Genomic DNA, 19,838 nt, shown 5'->3' with positions numbered 1-19,838 from the left:
TATCGCAAAATTTATGTTTTAGAGAGAAAATATGTTAAAATTTTTGAGAGAAACTATATCAAATTTTAAATAGAGAAAGTACATCAAATTTTTAGAGAAAGAAACTACCTCTAAAAATTTTAGAGTGCGAAACTATCTCAAACTTTAAGTTTCAAAGCGAAAGAGTATATCAAATTTTAAGCTTTAGAGAGAGTATAACAAAGTTTAAAGAGACTATATCAAATTTTAAAGAGAGTAAATAAGAGTTTAAAGAGACTTATCAAATTTTAAAGAGAGTATTTCAAAATTCTAGAGAGAGATACTATCTCAAACTTGAAGTTTTAGAGAGAGAACATCTTAAAATTTAAGAGAATAACTATATCAAATTTTAAAAAGAGAAAGTACATAAAAAAAACTTTGGACAAAAAAACTATCACAAAATTTTTAACAAGAAATTATCTCAAATTTTAGCTTTTAGAAAGAAAAAATCTTAATATTTGAAAGAAAAAATATATCATATTTTAAAGAGAAACTATTTAAAAATATTTTAAAAAAAAAATCATCCCAAAATTATTGAAGAGGAGAACTATCTCAAGTTTTAAGTTAACTCTCTTAAAATTTTAAAAAAAGAGAGTATGTTAAATTTTAGAAAGAGTACAACAAATAAAAAGTTTAAAGAGAAATCATCTCAAAACTTCTAGATAGACAATTTCAAATTTTAAATTTTGAAAAGAAAGTATATTAAATTTTAAAGAGACGAACCATATCAAATTTTAGAAAGAAACTAATTTTAGAGAGAAACCATATCAAATTTTAAAAAGAGAAACTATCTCAAATTTTTTATAGATACACTACCCCAAATTTTGAGTTTTAAAGAGAAAAAGTACATAAAAATTTTAAAGAAAAATAGTATCAAGTTTTATTACCAATGGATATAGAAGTATGACAAGGAATCCATGAATTTTATATAGCTTATCCAAATAAGAGATTTGAAGAATCCTTTATAAAAATCCTTGATATTGAAAATCCACATATTTCCTTGAACTTCAACTATTCCTCTTAGGCAAAGTCAAAAAGGATTAATCTAGTGATCTCTCCACTATAAATAATTAGCTGTCTTGGCTCGAGTTTGCCTAAAAACTTCAAAGAAAATCAATTTTTATTGTAAAAGCAATATTAAAGCAAGTCTAAAGGGAAAAGGATAGAAGTCTAAGTGAAATATGCAATACAGAAAGAGAAACACTTATCAACAAAATAAGAAAATTGAAAATAAGCTATTAAAATGCGGCGATTCCTTAATCTGGAATTCCCCTTTCGAGTTGGGATTTAAAAACACTAGTACACAAGGTAAAACTTCAGCCAAAAAATAATACAAGCACGGGCGACATGTCTAATATGCAGCAGTGATCAGCTCTTACCAGAGGATCCTGCTAAAAAGTGTTACATCCTACAAATCTATCTTCAATAATGGACTTTTCCTACCGGCATGCATCATTTGCATGCAAAAGCTTATCTTTTGAAACCTGACTGCATGATGAAAATCTTTCAACTGATCAAGAAATTAATCAGTGAGTGCCACTCTATTCTCTTCTTAAAGCAACCTAGGCGCCAAGCACAACCAAGCGCACAAAATCACAAAAAGACAGGTATATAAATCCCATCCAATCTGTTAGCATTTTGTAGCCCATATCTCAAATATTGAGAGAAATCAGCATCAAGGCCACAGAATTCAAGAAATTCCTAAAGTTATTAAATTGCAAATCACTAGGACCATTCGTTAACTTCCCCCTTCAAATTAACCATGTGAATGTCCATCTAGAATTCAGCATTCATCTGTTCGGTATGATACTACCTGCCTCAATCTACACTAGATAAATAAAAAACATGACAGCTAGTTATTTCACAGATCTCAATGGTAAACTTGATATGAATGCACCTTTCTATCCATGCATGGGAGCACTTTATCAGCAAACAGATGACTATTGCAGTCTACTGGCTCAAAGACACCGATCTTTCTCTGTATGATCGCCTGCTCGAGTAATTGTCAGGGCTTCGACTTCTTGAACCATATGGCGAAGGCGAAGGAGAATAGGAACGGTGTCGAGTGTACTTCTGATTATCTGGTGAGACAGATCTGTAGCAAAGCAGCAAGGAACAAGAAAGAAAATGTTCTAACAAATAATATTCGATATTCCCACCAAATACAGAATAACATTCAATATTCCCACCAAATCCAAACCACCCTTTCCCCCCCCCCCTTCCCTTCTCTCTCTTTCTCTGCCTCCCTCTCTCTCATGATAAGTCAAAAGATTAAAAACAAAAGAAAGTAACTACCTTAAGTGACGACTCTGTCCAGGGGATGGGGAATAGTGATCAGAGCTGCGAGACCTTGACCTTGAATATCGAGAGGACCTCCGATTATCATACCCTCGACTACTGCAATGATAAGAAAAGCCCATAATATGAATAGTTGATCACCAATAGAATAACATGAAAGTATTTTTCAAAAAAATTGGACAATCCTAAAAAACTTTTGAGCCAATGGATGGAAAGAAGATCTGTGACAATGCCATACATAACAACTACCAAATAATTGTTATTTCACTAAGCAGATGAGTAGTTACCTCCCACACTCTCTTGCACGCATTTCAGCTGGCCTCTTTCTGTTCTCCTCGGCAAATACAACTGTAAGCTCTCGACCAAGAAGGATTTGTCGATCCATTCGATATTTGGCTTCAGCCGCATCAGCAGGGTCCACGTATTGCACAAAACCAAACCCACGCGGTTCCCTAAACATGAAACACATAAAAAATTCAGAGCAAACTGCCAAGATGACACAAACAGACAAGCAAATGAAAATCAATAGTTGTGCTCATATTAGTCTGTAACAAAATAAGCAGGGTCCTGAGAAGAGAGCATGGTCTGGGCATGTCATTCACACAATTCAAAGTGCAAAGGCGGCTGACCTTGCACGATACAGAGATTATAAGATGACTTCAAATTCTTCAACACTCGAATTTCTTCATAATCAATAACTTCAACTCTTAACTTCTCCTCATCTCACCAGCCAACATAAACCCCTCCCCCATTGGACAGAACTCTATAGACTTGATATGCCTTCAACACTCTTAATTTCACTGTTAAATCTCAACAGCCTCAATCAAGCATTCAATATGTAATATAAAGGAGCACAGGAAGTACAAACCCCACCATGATTCAATCAATTGAGATAACACATTAGGAAAACAGATGGAACCAAAAACAAGTAACAGAAAAATGACAACCACAGTCCGCATACACATAGGCACACACAACACAAGCAAATTGACATACACACATGCGCACATGCACACGTGCATGCACGTACGTGCAAAACTAAATTACCAAAGCAGCATGTTCCATGTCTGGTTTTTATGACTATAATAGGGCATACATTCATAATGTCATAAAGATCAAGTTCCAAGATTAATGGCTGCAGAAACAAGTACAACAGATTGACCCTGGCCATCTTTTTCCAGAAATGATCATGGGATTCTTTTAATGCAAAACCAAAAAAAAAAGGGGAAAAAGTAAGAGTACTAGTCTTAAAAGTTCTCTAAAAAAAAGGATTTATTCCCACTCAAATGCTTACCCGGTATAATAATCCCGTGGCAGATAGACATCTTTCAGGGGACCAAATTGCCCAAAGGGTCTACGAAGATCTTCAGGCCTGCAGAAACGCAAATGTGAAAATTAATTTGGTCTGACAGAATAAAAACGAAAGTTCGCTCTTCACCAAAGAAGAGAAACTCTAGAATCACGAGAATGTTATATTTTCTAACACACTGGCGACACATAAATAAAAAGGAAACAATCAACAAAAATGAAAACAATAGTTTTAAACCAATGAACCAACCATGGATAACAGTGATGTTTTTCTATTCGAAGCAACCAGGACTCCCAATGAGGCCAAAATATGGTACATCCCCGGCAAAATCCCTGGGCTTTCGCACGGGATTCCCCAAGGTCTCAAGCCGACAGGCAAGGAAAAGTCCAGAGTCAGCTCTGCGAATATTGAACACTGGTGTCCACAATTACATTCAACACAGCTAAGATCCATATTAGTTCTACCAACAAAGTTCCTTTTCACCTTCCGATTTAAACTTAATGCTTGCTGTAGGTACCAGAACAAACACCCCCCCTATTTCATCTAGTTTTCTGTTCTTATTCCTTCAAATCAAAATTAGTTCAACCAAAAAGGGCAGACCTAAGTAGCCTTGATGGTTACTCCGAAAGGCCATTTTTTCCTTCATTTAGCATTTAAAATGCACAGAGAAAAGAAAAACATCCTTTTTTCCCTTAAAAAGGATGGTATCTTGCCCACAAAAGCTCAAGTGAACATATCTTGCAAGTTTCACAGCCAATGAGTTCCATAGTTTCATCATTCAAGACCCGCAAGCTGTCCCCTGGATATCCCCTAAAAGAACAAATACACTCAATTCCACATGAAGAGAAATAGAGCATGGCATATAGTTCTAAAGTGTTCCATCAAGTCCCACGCCTACTTTAACCTCATTTTCCTAAAATGAACCATTAATCTGAGTTGAAGAATAACTTCACAGGAACATCAAGATACCTGCATAAGGACATGTACATCCATGTTCCTGGATTTTTGTTCAATACATTCAAAATACCATGTCAAGATTTACCTTCAAACCAGAACCAGCTGAAGAGATTATAGGAGCTCAATGCTTTAACGATAAGGCAAGTAACTTTTCTCATGCTGCCATAAAATATTTTTCGTTATCAAAATAACTCGAGAATAGTGCTCTGAAAACATATAATGCAATTGGAGAAAATCCATTCTATGTTTCATTTGTTGACAAGAAACCAGCAACTTTTGTCATGCTGCCGCAAAAGATTTTTCGATATCAAAATAACTAGAGAATAGTGCTCTGAAAACATATAATGCAATTGGAGAAAATCCATTCTAAGTTTCATTTGTTGACAAGAAACCAATAACGTAGGACTAAATCTCTTATTCTTACTCTTCCCCCATGATGCATCAAGTAATACAGCACACATACTAAATGTCCCCTCACATAAAGTTGCACGTCATTTTCGTTAGTACCACAGCCTGCTTTTTGCACATGCTTCCAAGTTGCCCCGCTTTTTTCAATCTCTTCCCCCATGTTACATTAAGTAATACAGCACACATACTAAATGTCCCCTCACATAAAGTTGCATGTTGCTTTCGTCAGTGCCACAGCCTGCTTTTTGCACATGCTTCCAAGTTGCACCTCTCAATAGATTTTCAAAGGCCAAAATATATGCTTTTCCTACAAAGGCCCCAAAAAAAAAAAAAAAAAAAATCTTACATGCACATGGTCAATTTACCTCCACAATTTCTTAAATAATCAAATGCCCATGCCACGAGACATTTACTGAATGAAACATGCTGCCATACCATCTAAATGAATTGACGAGTAAAGTATTCTAAATACTAGCTAAGCACAACGGGTAGGCAATGTACTCAGAAGTGTCATGCTAAAATTGAACAAATAATCATTTTTACTGGCATAGTAGACTGAACTACAACATGTAAAGAGTGATCATAGATTAGATAACTGGGATGTAGCTACTGATTTGGTACTGAAGCAATATGCACTAGCAAGTCTTTATGGCTTGACAAAAGGGGAACTCAAGCAAAGTGATCAACAGGTGAGAGCACTAAGCTGTTCACCTTTATAAACTAGTGTAGTGTAGTGCCAACAAATAGCTGATGGAGCAGACTGCATATCCTCATTCAAATGTCGCAAGCAGAAAGCACAAATACAAGGTAAACTGCATCAGATGTCCAAAGAGGAAAGACTGCAGAAACAAAGCCCGTGTTGCAGAAGCCAAACAAAGCAAAGCAAAGAAACTTCTCCCTTGCAATTTATAGTGTAGTGCCAACGAATAGCTGATGGAGCAGACTGCATATCCTCATTCAAATGTCACAAGCAGAAAAGCACAAATACAAGGTAAACTGCATCAGATGTCCAAAGAGGACAGACTGCAGAAACAAAGCCTGTGTTGCAGAAGCCAAACAAAGCAAACAGAAGAAACTTCTCCCTTGTAATTTATTAAGCCTGAGCTGCCTCGCTAGGACCTTTCCCTCTTTCTAGTTAATAGAAAATGTCTCAGCCATTTTTCTTTTCAACAATTCAGCTGGCAAGATACTGATAAACAAGAAATCTTAATTTATTTTGAACGCCATGCATAGCTCAGTAAATTAACCTCATAGGAAGTCTGTAAATTAGGAATGGTGTACGATCTCCCTGATATCCAGATGCAGCAGACAAATGTAAGGGAATCAATGCCAAAGAACATGAAAAATGTTACGCATTTAGGGAATTGAAATTCAACGGGCTCATCATAACCTTTGGAGTAATTATGTAGGCCACAAGCATGCTGAAGTTTTCACGCTGGGCAGACCAGGACAACCATGCACTAGCGAGACATTTCTCCAGATGATTCCTTCGTACAGCTCTGGAAAAAGACCTAACTAGAAGCCTTCCAAAACTATCTAACTCGATAACACCCTCTTGGGGTCCTGATTAACGAAACAAACGCAGATCTCAAAATACTCCAAGACAAGTACTCGAACTCCAGGTGCTTAAGACCCCTCCTGAAAGCCAGGCACTGAAGTAGCCTGGTTCCTCAGACAAATAATAACAAATAAGGCACCCAGACAAAAACCATATTGTTATGCATCAAACTCCTCAATTATATCATCGGCACATATGGAATACCAGAGCGGAAGAAAGGGACTTACACCTCATATCAGACAAAACTTGAGTCTACTCTCATAGCCAATTTGACAACTAACCTACTCCCCAAACCAAGCCTCAAACAAGTGGTGACAAATCAAAAGGGTAGGCATCTTTTAATCAATAATATTAATCTTTTCCTTCAAGTGTAGCATAGTATTTATTAACGCCTAGTGAGGTTCAATGCATACTAGATCAAAAAGCAGAAGTTTCTTATTATTTCAAGGCGGAGCATGTGAATGGACGATAAATCGAAAAGTATGCTAATTCAACTATACTTTTTTACAATCAAATAAATCAAGGGAAATTTAACAAGATACCCCTAAGAAATGAACTATTTAACATTTTGCTCACTTGAAACTATTCCAACTCATGATCTTGTGTTTTTTGATGGGTGAAATTAAATCAAAAGATAGGAGTAGAATGTTCCACAGTTTATCTCCTATCGGTATTTGAATAAATCAAATAAATTTCCCATAGATCGATGCAAAACAAGAGTAGCAGATAAAACAACGTGCATTAACAACAGTAATAAAGTTGGTCCAACTGGATCTGATAGGAAAGGATGTTTGACATAAAATGCAAATGAGACATGGATCATGCAGTCTCTCCTATGTTGCCTAGACACAGGCAAGGGTGTCCGAATCTAATGCATGTCTAAGTGTCTCGTACTTTGGCATAAAATGCATCCGCAGTTTCGTATAATTCATCATCGTCATCATCAGAGCTTTTTCCTAATTATTTGGGATCGGCTACACAAATATCTTGATCTGCCATTATGCTCTATCAAGGGTCATACCCTCAGTGAGGCCATAAGTCCCCATATCTTTTCTCACTAGAATTATTATGTACAATAAATTGATATACTTTTGATGTACATAACAAATAATTAATATTTGTTACCACTTAGATGTAGTTGGTGCAGAAGTGGACCACACGAACTTACATGACACGTCTTAGGTTCAAACAATATTGTTGCACTCTATACATATTTTTTTAATATCCCCGGGTGTCAACATGATCACTTCACATCTCAACAAGAATAACATAAAAGTCACATCCATCATGCTAGATAAAAATTATCGGCAAGGATATATTGTAGCATGAGAGAACCTGATTTAAACCACTAATATATGAAGCAAATCAAATGTCAAAATTAATAACAATACAATACAACAACCAACTTTGTTCGATTCCATCACTCCGTGGGTCATGAACATGTATCTGATGGAGATCAGAGCATAAGTAGTCACGAGTATCTTCTATGGGAGCGAAATATTCCTCCTAATTTTTGCTCCTATTTGGAGGATGAAACATTAAGAGGGTTCCACGACGAGCAAGATATAGTTTGGGTGTTTCTTTTTAGTTTTCTTAGGATATTTTAGATGTTTTTATTTATTTATTTCATTGCTGAAACAGTTAGGGACTTTTTAGATATTTTAATTAAAGTTAGGGAATTTAGTTTCAAGTTATACTTAAATTAGGACCTTTTGATCCAAAGTTAATAGTATGGACAAAATATTGTCCAAAACAATAAGTTTTCAATATAACTAAAGGCATGGATGGGCTGGAGAGCCATTCATGTACTCCTCTTTAAAAAAAGAAAGACTTTGTCTTGTAAAAGAAGCGTAAGGCATGAGACCTAGGTAGGAGAAACCCATAGGGCCAAAATTGTATGTGTTTGGCTTGTTTCTTGCTAATTTTATTGTCCCACAATTTCACCTAAATAAGTATCCCTCCCCACCAATAGTTGGAGCTGGGCAGAGAATGGAATGGAGGATCTAGGGATATATGGATTGCCTGTTAGGTTTTGGAACCGCATTATAGGAGGAGAGGGGATGTCGATAGCATGCAGATTCAGAGTCTAGAACCACCTATTGGTTCTGGTTTTGCAAAAGGCAACTAATGGTTCCACATTTTTTAAATTTTTTTATCATTACATGTTTCTATCATTCTAAAAGGATCATATTTCCTTTGCCGATATCTTGCAAACAGCTCTTCTAGAGCTCAAAAATTTCATGCAAGCCTAATGAGTCCATGTCCATAGAGGCTCCGTAACATAAGCATGCATGTTCATCTCGTTAGAAGCCCAAGTCAACTAGAATCAGACTAATTCCCCAATTGTAGATAGGGACCAAGTTGTCAATAAGAACTACCTTTTTTTGTCATACTCATCTATACTTTTCCCCTTACATTTTGAAAGGCTCAAAAAGTAAGCAAAATTGTTCAACGAGGTTAATGCCATCAAGACTAGAGTTTTAGTACTTATGAATTGTTATGAAACTGTTGAATAAGGTTTTCATTAATCAATACTAAAACACGAACGTGGAAAAACACGCTTAAAGTATATTATGTGAACCAAATTGTCCATGCATATTAGTGCCACAGGCAATAGCACAGACAATTATGAGCAATTTAACACTACAGCATTAGAGGGGCTCAAGCCAACAACTAGGAAACATCCAAGATAGAGGTGAACCTTCAAAAAGAAGGTCTGCCTCCATCCTTGATAAGGCGGCACCCTTCCATGCTTATCCGTGTGACCAAGAAGGCCTATACAATTTACAAACTAATGCTTAAATCTAACTGTAAACTCAAGCAAAAGTAGATATATCCACCAACCTCTGCATTGAAAAGCACAAGGATAAACTCAGAGAAGGTGCCACTTTTTGGTATGGAAATTCAGCTTTATTTTAAGCAAAGAGAGTACATATTTATAGTAAAACGTAACCCAGAATACCACATAGTGGTTTACCACCCTAAAAAGTAAAACCATACAGTATACTAGTACATCCACTTGTCACTCATTTTTACCTCCACTTAAAAAGCAAATAAAATCATAAAGTATATTAGTACATCCACTCATCACTCATACTCAAAAAGCAAATAGTGCATTCATTGTTTAAAGAACAAAACCATTCATAGATAATGAATCCACTCTTCTTAAAGTAATACCACTTAAGAAAACCACGTGTTATGGTTGCAGCGTGACAATTTTCGCTATGAAAAAAGCATTCTCATCTTGAAATACTTCTTCGAGTTGTTTCTTTTTTTCTATCATAGACAAATCTTCTTGAATTTTTGGTTATGCAAACAGTGCTCTAATATGTTTTGGAGCTTTCTATGGGCATTGTGCTACAAGATGTCCTTCTTAACGACAAGCAAAGCAAGGTCCTCTGGCTTTATCCCCTTGTTTCTTGTGTAAAACTTGTAAAGTTGAAATTTCTTATTTTATGGATTTTTCTGAATTTGGAGATGTTATACTCTTCCGCTCCTTCTATGGTGTTACATACGTTGGATCCTCCTTTTATATATAACCTAATGTCATCCTTATAACATACCTTTTTTATTTCAGCTCTTGCATATCCCACAACATCAGCGATTACCAAGTTTTGTAATGCTATATTTTCATAAAAAGTGTTTCAAGAACGAGTTTTGGAATATTACCTAGAAGGGATGCAAGACAATATGCATTGCATATTGCACTATTATGCAGCCCCAACCTGTAACATTCATTACTGTAGCTTTTTTAATATTCCTTGAAATCATCAATATTTTGAAGTTTTCTTTTTCCCAACAAAACTCTATCAGTAACATACTTTATTGAGGATTCTGAGAAAAATTCCAAGACAAATTTGGATCCCAATTCAGAAAATCCTGCTACAACAATGGCATTTTGTCTAGCTTCATCAAGATAATTCCACCAATAGCCAGCTCTTCCCTGCACAAATCCCATGGCATCTAAATTTGGCCATCTCCTTATGCTGGCTACATATATTTTATGCATCCAAGCAAAGATCTCTTGTTTTGTTTTTGAAGGAGAATGAGATAACTCATTAATATTTAACATCGAAATATCTTCTCTTTTATTTTTGAGACCGTATTGCTCAATAGTAGCAATTCTCATCATTTTCATCTGAGAGGAGAAGAATGATTATTCCATTTGTTTAGAATTTTGACGAGTAAAGGAAAGCTAAGAAGCTTGAATTTGAAGGCTTTTGCAGTTTCATCTTTTTTCTTCTTCTTTTATTTCTTTCCTTGTGTTCTCTTATCAACCAATATTTCTAAATTTTTCTTTATTTCTTGAATTTGAGATTCTATGGCTGATGTATGCTTTTCAATATATAAGGTCCAATGAATTAAATAGTACAACTAGCGTACCTCATCCTTTTGTACCTTTTCAGAGTTGATGTTATGAACCAGGAGATAGCTAGCATCTGCCCTTGATTCAGGACCTTCAGGATCTTTTAAGTGCTCTGGAGTGGCGATAGCATAAGCCAATTTAGGGGGCAAATCTCCTCCAATGATCACCAAATAGCTTTCAACAATTTGAGTAACTTCCCTGTTTGGTGAATCTGTGATTTATCTGGTAGGTGGGTCAATATTTACCATTGAGAGAACAGAGGACAAATCAGTTTTCTGGCTTATTCGATGAAGAGATTTATTTACGGGTTTAAGAGTAATGGTGGAGTATTTCACAAGTGACTTTTTGGAAAAAGTTTGAAATCTGGCCTTTTCTTTTGAAATTTATGAGACTCTTAAGTATTCAGAAATTGCAAGGAAACACGTTATGAAACTTTCAAAATCTACACAAGGACCAACTTCAGACATAAAATTTGAAATGTTTGACAATTTAACACCATAATCTAATTTTGAACATATAATGGTTGAAATTGTTAAATTAAAAATACATCTGGATACTATAGTAGCAGGTACCAACCCTAATAATAAATATACTCCTTTGACTTCTATACAGACTAAATGCTTTAGTAATAAACTCATCATTAAGGCTCAAAGAGAAGTTCAAAAAAATTGTGCAAATATTATCTTTGTCGAAACATCCTTTAAATATACGTACTGAAGCTTATTCTCATTCCAAAAGTCTGATATCCAAAAGAGAAACTAAATAATCTGCTCCGAAATCATAATTGAAATGCAGATGAACAAGAATATCTATTTGTCCAATATAAACAGATTGATACTTCTTATTTTTCCACATTTCAATATCTAATTTTTCAAAAAAAATGTAAAAATATTAAGAATATTCTTTTTACATGGAGATTTACTTCTGACTGACGAACTGACCTAGAAAATCTAGACTCAAATAGAGAAAGGTCATCCAAATCTTTTTTGTTGACTTCAAGGAAACTAACATTACCTTGACTATCCAAGACACCGTCTTTTCTAAAACAAATGAATGTAAAGAAACACAAACTCGACCTGATTAAGAATTTTGGATTTTGCAAGGTCATTGTCTGAGTTTTTGATGAATTAGCTGAAAAATGTCTTGTTCTTAATATCTTTATTTGGGGGATAGCATGATCTGAGAATTTGGGAGGCTCATTGTGTCCAAAATCTTATTCTTCTATTAGGACATTTATCCATTGAGCAACAAATGATTCTTCATCTGGTTCTTGAAAGAAAGACAGTATCATCAAAATCTTCCTCAGGCAACTTACTTTTTTCTTCCATCATTTGTGTATAGTTCTCAAACCCTCGAGGGTACCTGAGATATGTTTTTGAGCATGAAGCCCTTTTAATGGTGAGGACGAGGCCACATCATCAAATTTTCTTTTTAATGATGATTTTTTGGCAGTCATGAAGCCCTTTTAATGGTGAGGACGAGGCCACATCATCAAATTTTCTTTTTAATGATGATTTTTTGGCAGTCTTCATTCATATCTTCAGGGGGTAATTTTTTGCAAATGGTTTTGAAAATTAGGCAATACCACTTTGCAAAGTGTCATTCCTCAATATATATTGATTTATAGTATACATCCTTTCTTTCAAAGTCCAAAAATATTTTTCCCCACTGAACAATTTTATCTATTGGAAAGGGATTTATAAACTCCTTACTCACCTTATCCCTTTTTTGTTCATTTGTAGAAACCTAATGATTATACAGATTTTTAGCACCCTCCCATTTGATTTTTCTAAGAGTTCCATTATGAAAATCTTCTTCCTTAAGAGAACTATGTAGTTATAGATCTCTAACGGAATAGTGATTTCCTCATTTATGAATAGATACAAAAATAGTGAATTTATTTGGCTTACTTTGATCATATAAATCATATCGAGTAATTAGCTCAATGTCAAACATATATATTGCCATATTTAGAAAAACGTTTTGCTCTACCCCACTTCACTACAAGAAAGAGGGAACCAAAGGATTAAACCTATGCGCTCTGATACCAGAAAGAGGTAAAGGGTTAGAGGGGTAGAGAAAGGAAGTTAAAGAGAGAATAGAGGGTAAAGCAAAAAAAAGTGGGAGCAAATGATGAATTAAGAAACCAAACAAATTCACTATCTCTATGTCTGCTCATAAAAGAGTAAATAAATATTCCTTTAGAGATCTACAACTAGATAATTCTCTTAAGGAAGAAGATTTTGATGATGCAACTCTTGGAAAAATCAAATGGGATAGTACTCCCTTTCTAATAGATGAAATTGTTCAATGGGGAAAAACATTTATGAATTTTGAAAGAAATGATGTATACTATAAATTAGTCTATATCAAAAGGTTACACCAGGGAGACTACCCAATTTTCTTTGGTTCATCCCTTGCTTCTTTTACTTCTTTTTTTTTTTGTTTCTTCTTCTTCTTCTTCTTCTTGTCATCTCTTAACCAATTTCTTATCAATCTCCTCTTATTCTTGTCCTACCACTTTATCCCAAAACTAGAACCATTAACCTATAAAATACATAAAAGAGGAGTACATTACATTTGGATTTTATTAGCAGCTTTTCAGTAAAGAGTTGAGGTGAGGTATTGAATTTAGAGAAGGGGCCGAATTCAAACTGAATTGCTGGACAGCCGGAGGGCTTTCGTTCATTGATTTAAGAAGGCAATAGCCCGGACTTATCCCATGAACTCAAACCACAGTGAGGTAGGTGCTCGAGTCCATCTCTTCATCGCTTTAAAATCCTATCATAGTTGGGCATACATATCAGCACATGACACATGAGCCGCACACGTGCTCATGGGGTCAAAGCGATTGTTCGAGACGGGGTCAATTGAACCCAGGTTCTCGAGGGAGCCCGGGCGAGGTAGATGCTCAACCACATGTAGATGGTTTAATGGCTAGAGGGAGATCTGTTGAAAGAAGTGAAAAAAGATAGAAAGGACAGGGTAGGTTCAAATCCAAATCAAGATCAATAAAAGGTAATATTTGTTGCAATTATTATAAGGAAAATAAGCATATAATAAAAGAATGTTAGAAACTCAAAGAGAAAGAAATATGAGAGTTTGAAGCAGCCAACATAGTTGATGGAAGATCAGTAAGTGAAACATATAATGTGTTGTCGGTCTCGATAAATTGTGACAACTCTAAGACTCATCAGTTCTTAATTCAAGATGTTCCTATCATATGTGCCCGTATCGAGATTGGTTTACCACATACAAGAGCATTGATGATGAATCACTTTTGATAGGGAACGATGCAGCTTGTAAGACCATTGGTGTTGGGACAATTACTATCAAGATGTATGATGGAGTTGTCAGAAACTTGACTGATGTTAGACATATTCCAGATTTGAAGAATAATCTTATTTCTTTGGGTATGTTAGACTTCAATGGCTGTAAATTTGTTGGAGAATGTGGAGTTCTGAAGATTCTTAAGGGTGCTCTAGTTGTTATAAAAGGCAAGTAGATCAAATCGAATTTAAATGTGTTGCTTGGGAATACTATCACAAATAAAGCAGCGGCTCCCATATCTAATGATGATGATTCTGAATTGACTCAATTGTGGCATAGGCGATTGGGCCACATGGGTGAGAGAGCTTTGACATAAGTTAGCAAATGTCAATTGATCAATGACGTGAAGAAGTGCAAGTTGGACTTTTGTGAGCACTGTGCCTATGGTAAGCAGTGTAGGGTGAAGTTTTGCACGTCAGAACATACCACAAAAGGTGTTTTTTACTATATTGATTCAGATGTATGGGACATTGTATCGGTTGTCTAAATAGGTGGATCTCTATACTCTGTTTCCTTCATAGATGATTTTTCAATGAAGGTGTAGATTACACATTGAAGAAAATGCAAATGTATTTAATACATTTAAACATTGGAAAGCTATGGTTAAAGGACAGATTGGGAAGAAGATCAAGTGCTTGAGGACTGATAATGGTGGAAAATACACTTCAACGGAGTTTGTGAATTTTTGCAAGAGCGAAATAATTGTTCACTCTGATGACACCGTAACATAATGGAGTTGTTGAGCGCATGAACATGACACTTCTAGAGAAGGCCTGCAACATATCAAGTAACGCTAGTTTGTCAGAGGACTTTTGGGCAGAGGCGGCCAATACTACGTGTTACCTCGTCAACAGGTCACCATCTACAACAATCGATTATATAACACAACAAGATGTATGGTCCGGTAAACTTCTTGTTTATTCTCATTTAAGAATTTTTTGTCGTCCTGCTTATATTCATGTGAAGGATGATATGTTGAGTCCAAGATCAATAAGTGTATTTTCCTTGGTTATGCAAATGAGGTTAAGTGTTATAGGATGTAGTGCTCAGATCCTAAGTCGCCTAAGTTTATTATCAGTTGTGATGTTAAGTTTGATGAGTCAGCCATATTAAAGCACATTCAGAAGGGTACATAAAAAGAAAATCACAGCAGTAGTGATGCGGTTGGGGTGGAATTGATAACTGCAGAAAATACTCCAAAATATGTGTTAAAAAGTCCCTATGAGAGAGTGGATGAAGATGTTGATCATGAGGAGGTCATTGAGTCTACTCTACTTGAGGAAGAGCTTCGGTTTGAAAATGGAAAGAGAATAAAAATCATTTTTAGACAAGCTAGAAAAATGATTTACCCCCTATTTTTCCAAATGGTAAATACTGCCCAATTTCTTTAAAAAATCGAGCGATCTAATCGATAACCGCCCGGTTAAATCAAAACCAACCCCTTGCTGATTCCAGTTTCGGGCGGTTTTAATGATTGGCCAGTATTTAAATTTCTTTTTAAAATGTATATAAAATCCCCAAAATAAGGAATTTGATTGTAATATATTTTTTAATATTCTTTACATTATAGTAAATATTAAAAATTCGTTTGGTCATTAATATTCACTTTTATATTTTCCCATATTTTTCAAAAAAATTTAAAAATACCTTTAGGCACAAATCGATTCTTCAAAATCCATTTTTTTCATTAATTTTCAACTTCATTTGAATTTTTTTTTTTAATCATTCTTTTTATGCTTTGCATATTTTAGTAGATTTTTTTTGTATCGTTTTTATTTTTTTCAACCATTTTTTGACCTCCCGAGACTTGCCCGGTTAGAACGGTTGACTCAACCGGTTTACCGGTTAAATTGCTTCTAGCCCCATATCTGGTTAACCGTTCCGGTTTGATTTTGCGAACACTGATATTGACCCACTTGCTAGAAATATCACAAATTCACCAAATAGGGAAGCTGTTCAAATTGCTCAAAGTTATATGATGACCACAATAAAAGAAGAATCTAGCTAGCCATTAGTCATCAGAGGAGAATGGCCGCCTATAATGGCCTTAAGCAAGAGCCACACCAGATCAATTAGAAGATCTTGAAGGTACATAACATCAACTATGAAAAGGTACAAAAGGATGAGGTACGCCAGTTGAACCATTTAATTAATTGGACCTCATATGCTAATAAGGATATATCAATCAAAGAAAAACTGAGAAATATTCACCGATAAGAGAGCACAAGAAAAGAAAGAAAATATGAAGGAAGAAGAAAAAATTATACAAATCCATGAGAATCATTTGCAAATATTTAAGAATAAATAAAGTCACAAAAAAAAGAAAGAAGATGAAGCTGCAAAAGCCTTAAAAAACTCAAGCCTCCTAGCTTTCCTTCACTTCTTCAAAATTCTGAACAAATAGAAGAATCATTCTTACTCTCTCAGATGAAAATGATGAGAATTGCTACTATTGAGTAATACGATCTCAGAAATATAGGAAAAGATATTCCAACTTTAAATATTGATGAGTTAACTCGGTCTCCTTCAAAAACAAAACAAGAGATCACTGCTTGGTACATAAATATGTAGCCAACATAAGAAGATGATCAAATTCAGATGCCATAAGATATGGCAAAGGATTTCTACATGGAAGAGCTGGCAACTAGTGGAATCATCTTAATGATACTAGGAAAAGTGTCATAGTCGTAGCAAAATTTACTGAATTGGGATCCAAATTAATCTCAGAATTTCTCTCTAAATCCCCAGCACAATATGCCACAAATATAGTTTTGTTGGGAAAAATTAAACTTCAAAATATTGATGATTTTGAAAATTAGACTTCAAAATTAAACTACAGCAACAAATGTTACAAGATGGGGTTGCATAATAATGCAACATGCAATGCATATTATCTTGCATCCCTTCCAGGCAATATTCCAAAACTCGTTCTTCAAACACTTTCTATGGAAAAATATAGCAATACAAAACTTAGTAATGGCTGACGTTGTGGGATATGCAAGAGGTGATATAAAAAAGTGATGATATAAAGATGACACTAGGTCATATAAAAGAGGAGGATCCAAAGTATGTAACACCATAAAAGGAGTGGAAGAGTATAACATCCCCAATTTTAGAAAAATCCATAAAAGAAATTTCAAATCTTACAAGTTTAACACAAGAAACAAATGGATAAAACTAAAAGCCAAAGGACCTTGCTTTGCCTGTCAACAAGAAGGGCATGGGCATCTTGGAACACAATGCCCACAAAAAGCTCTAAAATAGATCAGAGCACTGTTTGCAAAACCAGAAATTCAAGGAGATTGGTTTATAAAAGAGAGCCAAATAACTTGAAGAAGCATTTCAAGATGAGAATGTTTTTTCATAGAGGAAATTGTAACAATATAACCATAGCACATGGCTTTCTTAAGGGATATTACTTTAAGAAGAGTGTATTCACTTTTTATAAATGGTTTTGCTTTTAAAACAATGAATGTACTATTTGTTTTTTTAGTGGATGTAAAAATGAGTGGCCAGTAGATGTACTAGTGTATTGTATGGTTTTACTTTTTAGAGTGGTATTACTATCCACCAATGGTTTTAGTCCATTGTTATGTAAACCACTGTATGGTAATTTGAATTATGTTTTACTATAAATATGTACCCCTTTTGCATGAAACAAAGCAGAAGTGAAGTTGTGTTTGCTTGAGAAAAACAAATTAGTTAACCAAACCCGGTATAGTCTTCATGCTCTAATAGTTCTTTGATGAACTCGTCCAACCTCGTTCCTAAACAAAACCCAAGATATCGAAGATCTTTTTTACTGTGAGCGTAATATCAGCTAAGAACACCATTAGGTGCTATTGACTGTTCCAATTGCCAATCTAACCGAGAGGACCAGCAAGTCGCAGTCATTAAAAAGATATCTCAACGGACTGTTAGCAGTTGTGCGCAATACTCACCCCCCTTCGTCTATCTTCCTATGTAGCTTCTTTCTACCTCCCTGCCAGGTAACGCCCTAGTGTAAAACAAAAAATTATGATGACGAATCTCTCCATCTTATTGGATCATCTATCACCGTTAATTATTTCATCTGAGAAGCCGCAAAACGATTTTGACTCTCTTTCCCAAGTTCTTCTCTGTTAATTATTGATTAAGAATTAATTACTTTCTTTTTTTCTTTTCTTTTTTTTAATTTAAAGGGAAAATATAGGAATTGTTCTAAGCAAACAAAAGAAGTGCATCACCACTATTTTTAAGTGTTAATACGACTTGTACTTCGGACATAGTGTTACAATAGTCAACATCTTCACCAACCGCTCCAAAATGCAAGAATTAAGTGATTTCAAGAAACAAAATCATGTAGCATGAATCGATGAATATATCCTAGGATCGAATGGCTTTGTATTCAAAATACAAAATTCTTCTGATAAATTCCTATTCCCTAGGATTACTCAGGGTTCAAGAAACGAATCTTCTTTTACAAAGCTTTTCTCTAGAATTACTTAGGGTTCAAGAGACAAAAATGATTCTTCTCGGTTCTCACAAAAGATATAACAGACCCCAGGATGCAGATTCAACTTACCATGTTGGTATTCACCATAAGATGCCATCACCAAGAATCCAACTTCAACCCCAATCAAACAGAAACATCAGCAGTAATCTTATAACTCAAACACAATAGAAACAGAGAAGCCACAAACAAACAAGATCCAAATTCAAACACAATTAAATAGGAGGTATCATCTCTAAAAATCCAAATTCAAACCACAACCAAACAGAGAAAAATCAACTCCAGCCTAGTAACTCAAAAAGGGGAAAAAAATAACAACCATGAGTGAACACATTTAAAACAAGATACAATATCCAATTATTCAAATCTAACCATAATCAAACAGAAACAACCGACCGACCCTATTCTTCAGATCCAAAACAGAAACGGCACACAAAAGAAGCAGAGACACTCAATGAATGAACAAACCTAAAGTGGAAAGATAAAGCCAATAAACAATTGAAATAGATGACAATACCTGCAATCGCGTCGAAGATTGCGAACCAGGAGGCTCGTAGGGAGCTCCCTGCTTCGTCCCCTGTAGCGATCCCTTGGGCTAGGGCTACGAACCCTCCTGCTTCTTGGCGGTGGTGAAGGGCTGTAACTGTAACTCCTCCCTCTCATCTTCTCTCTCTCTCTTCTCACGGCGCACAAATCTCTTTCTTCTCTCTCCCTCTCCTGCATAAGGAAGCGGAAAGAAAACTTAATGGAAACTTGGAAACGAAGTTTCGAGAACCTCCTCAGTTACTTTATGATTCGCCTAAGCATGGGCAAGTAAAAATGCTTCGATGCAGTGTTTTACAAAATGCCGAGTCGAACCGGACTCGCCCGGTTCGATTCGGCAATCGTAAAAGTGGATCGAATCGGTTGAAAAATCGAAAATCGTTCGGTTCTAGAGAGAACCGGACGATTCTGTACAGTGACTCGCCGATTCACTGTACGGAATCGGCTAGTCGGAACAGTGAATCGGCGAGTCCCGTATGGATTTTTTTTTTTTTTTTTTTTTTTTTTTTTTTTTTTTTTTTTTTTTTTTGTAATCCATGATAGATTTTTTTGTAATACT

At 35.3% G+C, this 19,838-nt stretch overlaps 1 protein-coding gene across 25 annotated transcripts; it reads right to left on the bottom strand.

The window, feature by feature from the left end:
* Positions 1 to 1,707: 1,707 nt before the first annotated feature.
* On the bottom strand, positions 1,708 to 19,454 carry SCL33 (SC35-like splicing factor 33). 25 transcript variants are annotated; one of them, XM_088863388.1, is made up of 9 exons: positions 19,254 to 19,454; positions 10,947 to 11,136; positions 5,007 to 5,297; positions 4,668 to 4,741; positions 3,875 to 4,435; positions 3,611 to 3,688; positions 2,604 to 2,768; positions 2,314 to 2,415; positions 1,708 to 2,113 (listed from the first exon to the last, which is right to left on the bottom strand). In XM_088863388.1, exons 7-9 carry the CDS (start codon positions 2,699 to 2,701, stop codon positions 1,969 to 1,971), a joined length of 345 nt encoding a protein of 114 aa, XP_088719514.1. In that variant the 5' UTR covers positions 2,702 to 2,768; positions 3,611 to 3,688; positions 3,875 to 4,435; positions 4,668 to 4,741; positions 5,007 to 5,297; positions 10,947 to 11,136; positions 19,254 to 19,454; the 3' UTR covers positions 1,708 to 1,968. The 25 variants fall into 25 exon arrangements, with proteins under 25 accessions (XP_088719514.1, XP_088719512.1, XP_088719513.1 ...); XM_088863386.1 differs by lacking the exons at positions 3,875 to 4,435; positions 5,007 to 5,297 and adding an exon at positions 13,493 to 13,863; XM_088863387.1 differs by lacking the exons at positions 3,875 to 4,435; positions 5,007 to 5,297 and adding an exon at positions 5,702 to 5,933.
* Between the last annotated feature and the right edge of the window lie 384 nt (positions 19,455 to 19,838).

This window comes from Amborella trichopoda, chromosome 3 (assembly GCF_054954075.1).
Source record: "Amborella trichopoda isolate Santa Cruz 75 chromosome 3, AtrichopodaSantaCruz75HAP2 v2.0, whole genome shotgun sequence".
NCBI classification, from domain to species: Eukaryota; Viridiplantae; Streptophyta; class Magnoliopsida; order Amborellales; family Amborellaceae; genus Amborella; species Amborella trichopoda.
This window is presented reverse-complemented; position numbering and strand designations above follow the sequence as displayed.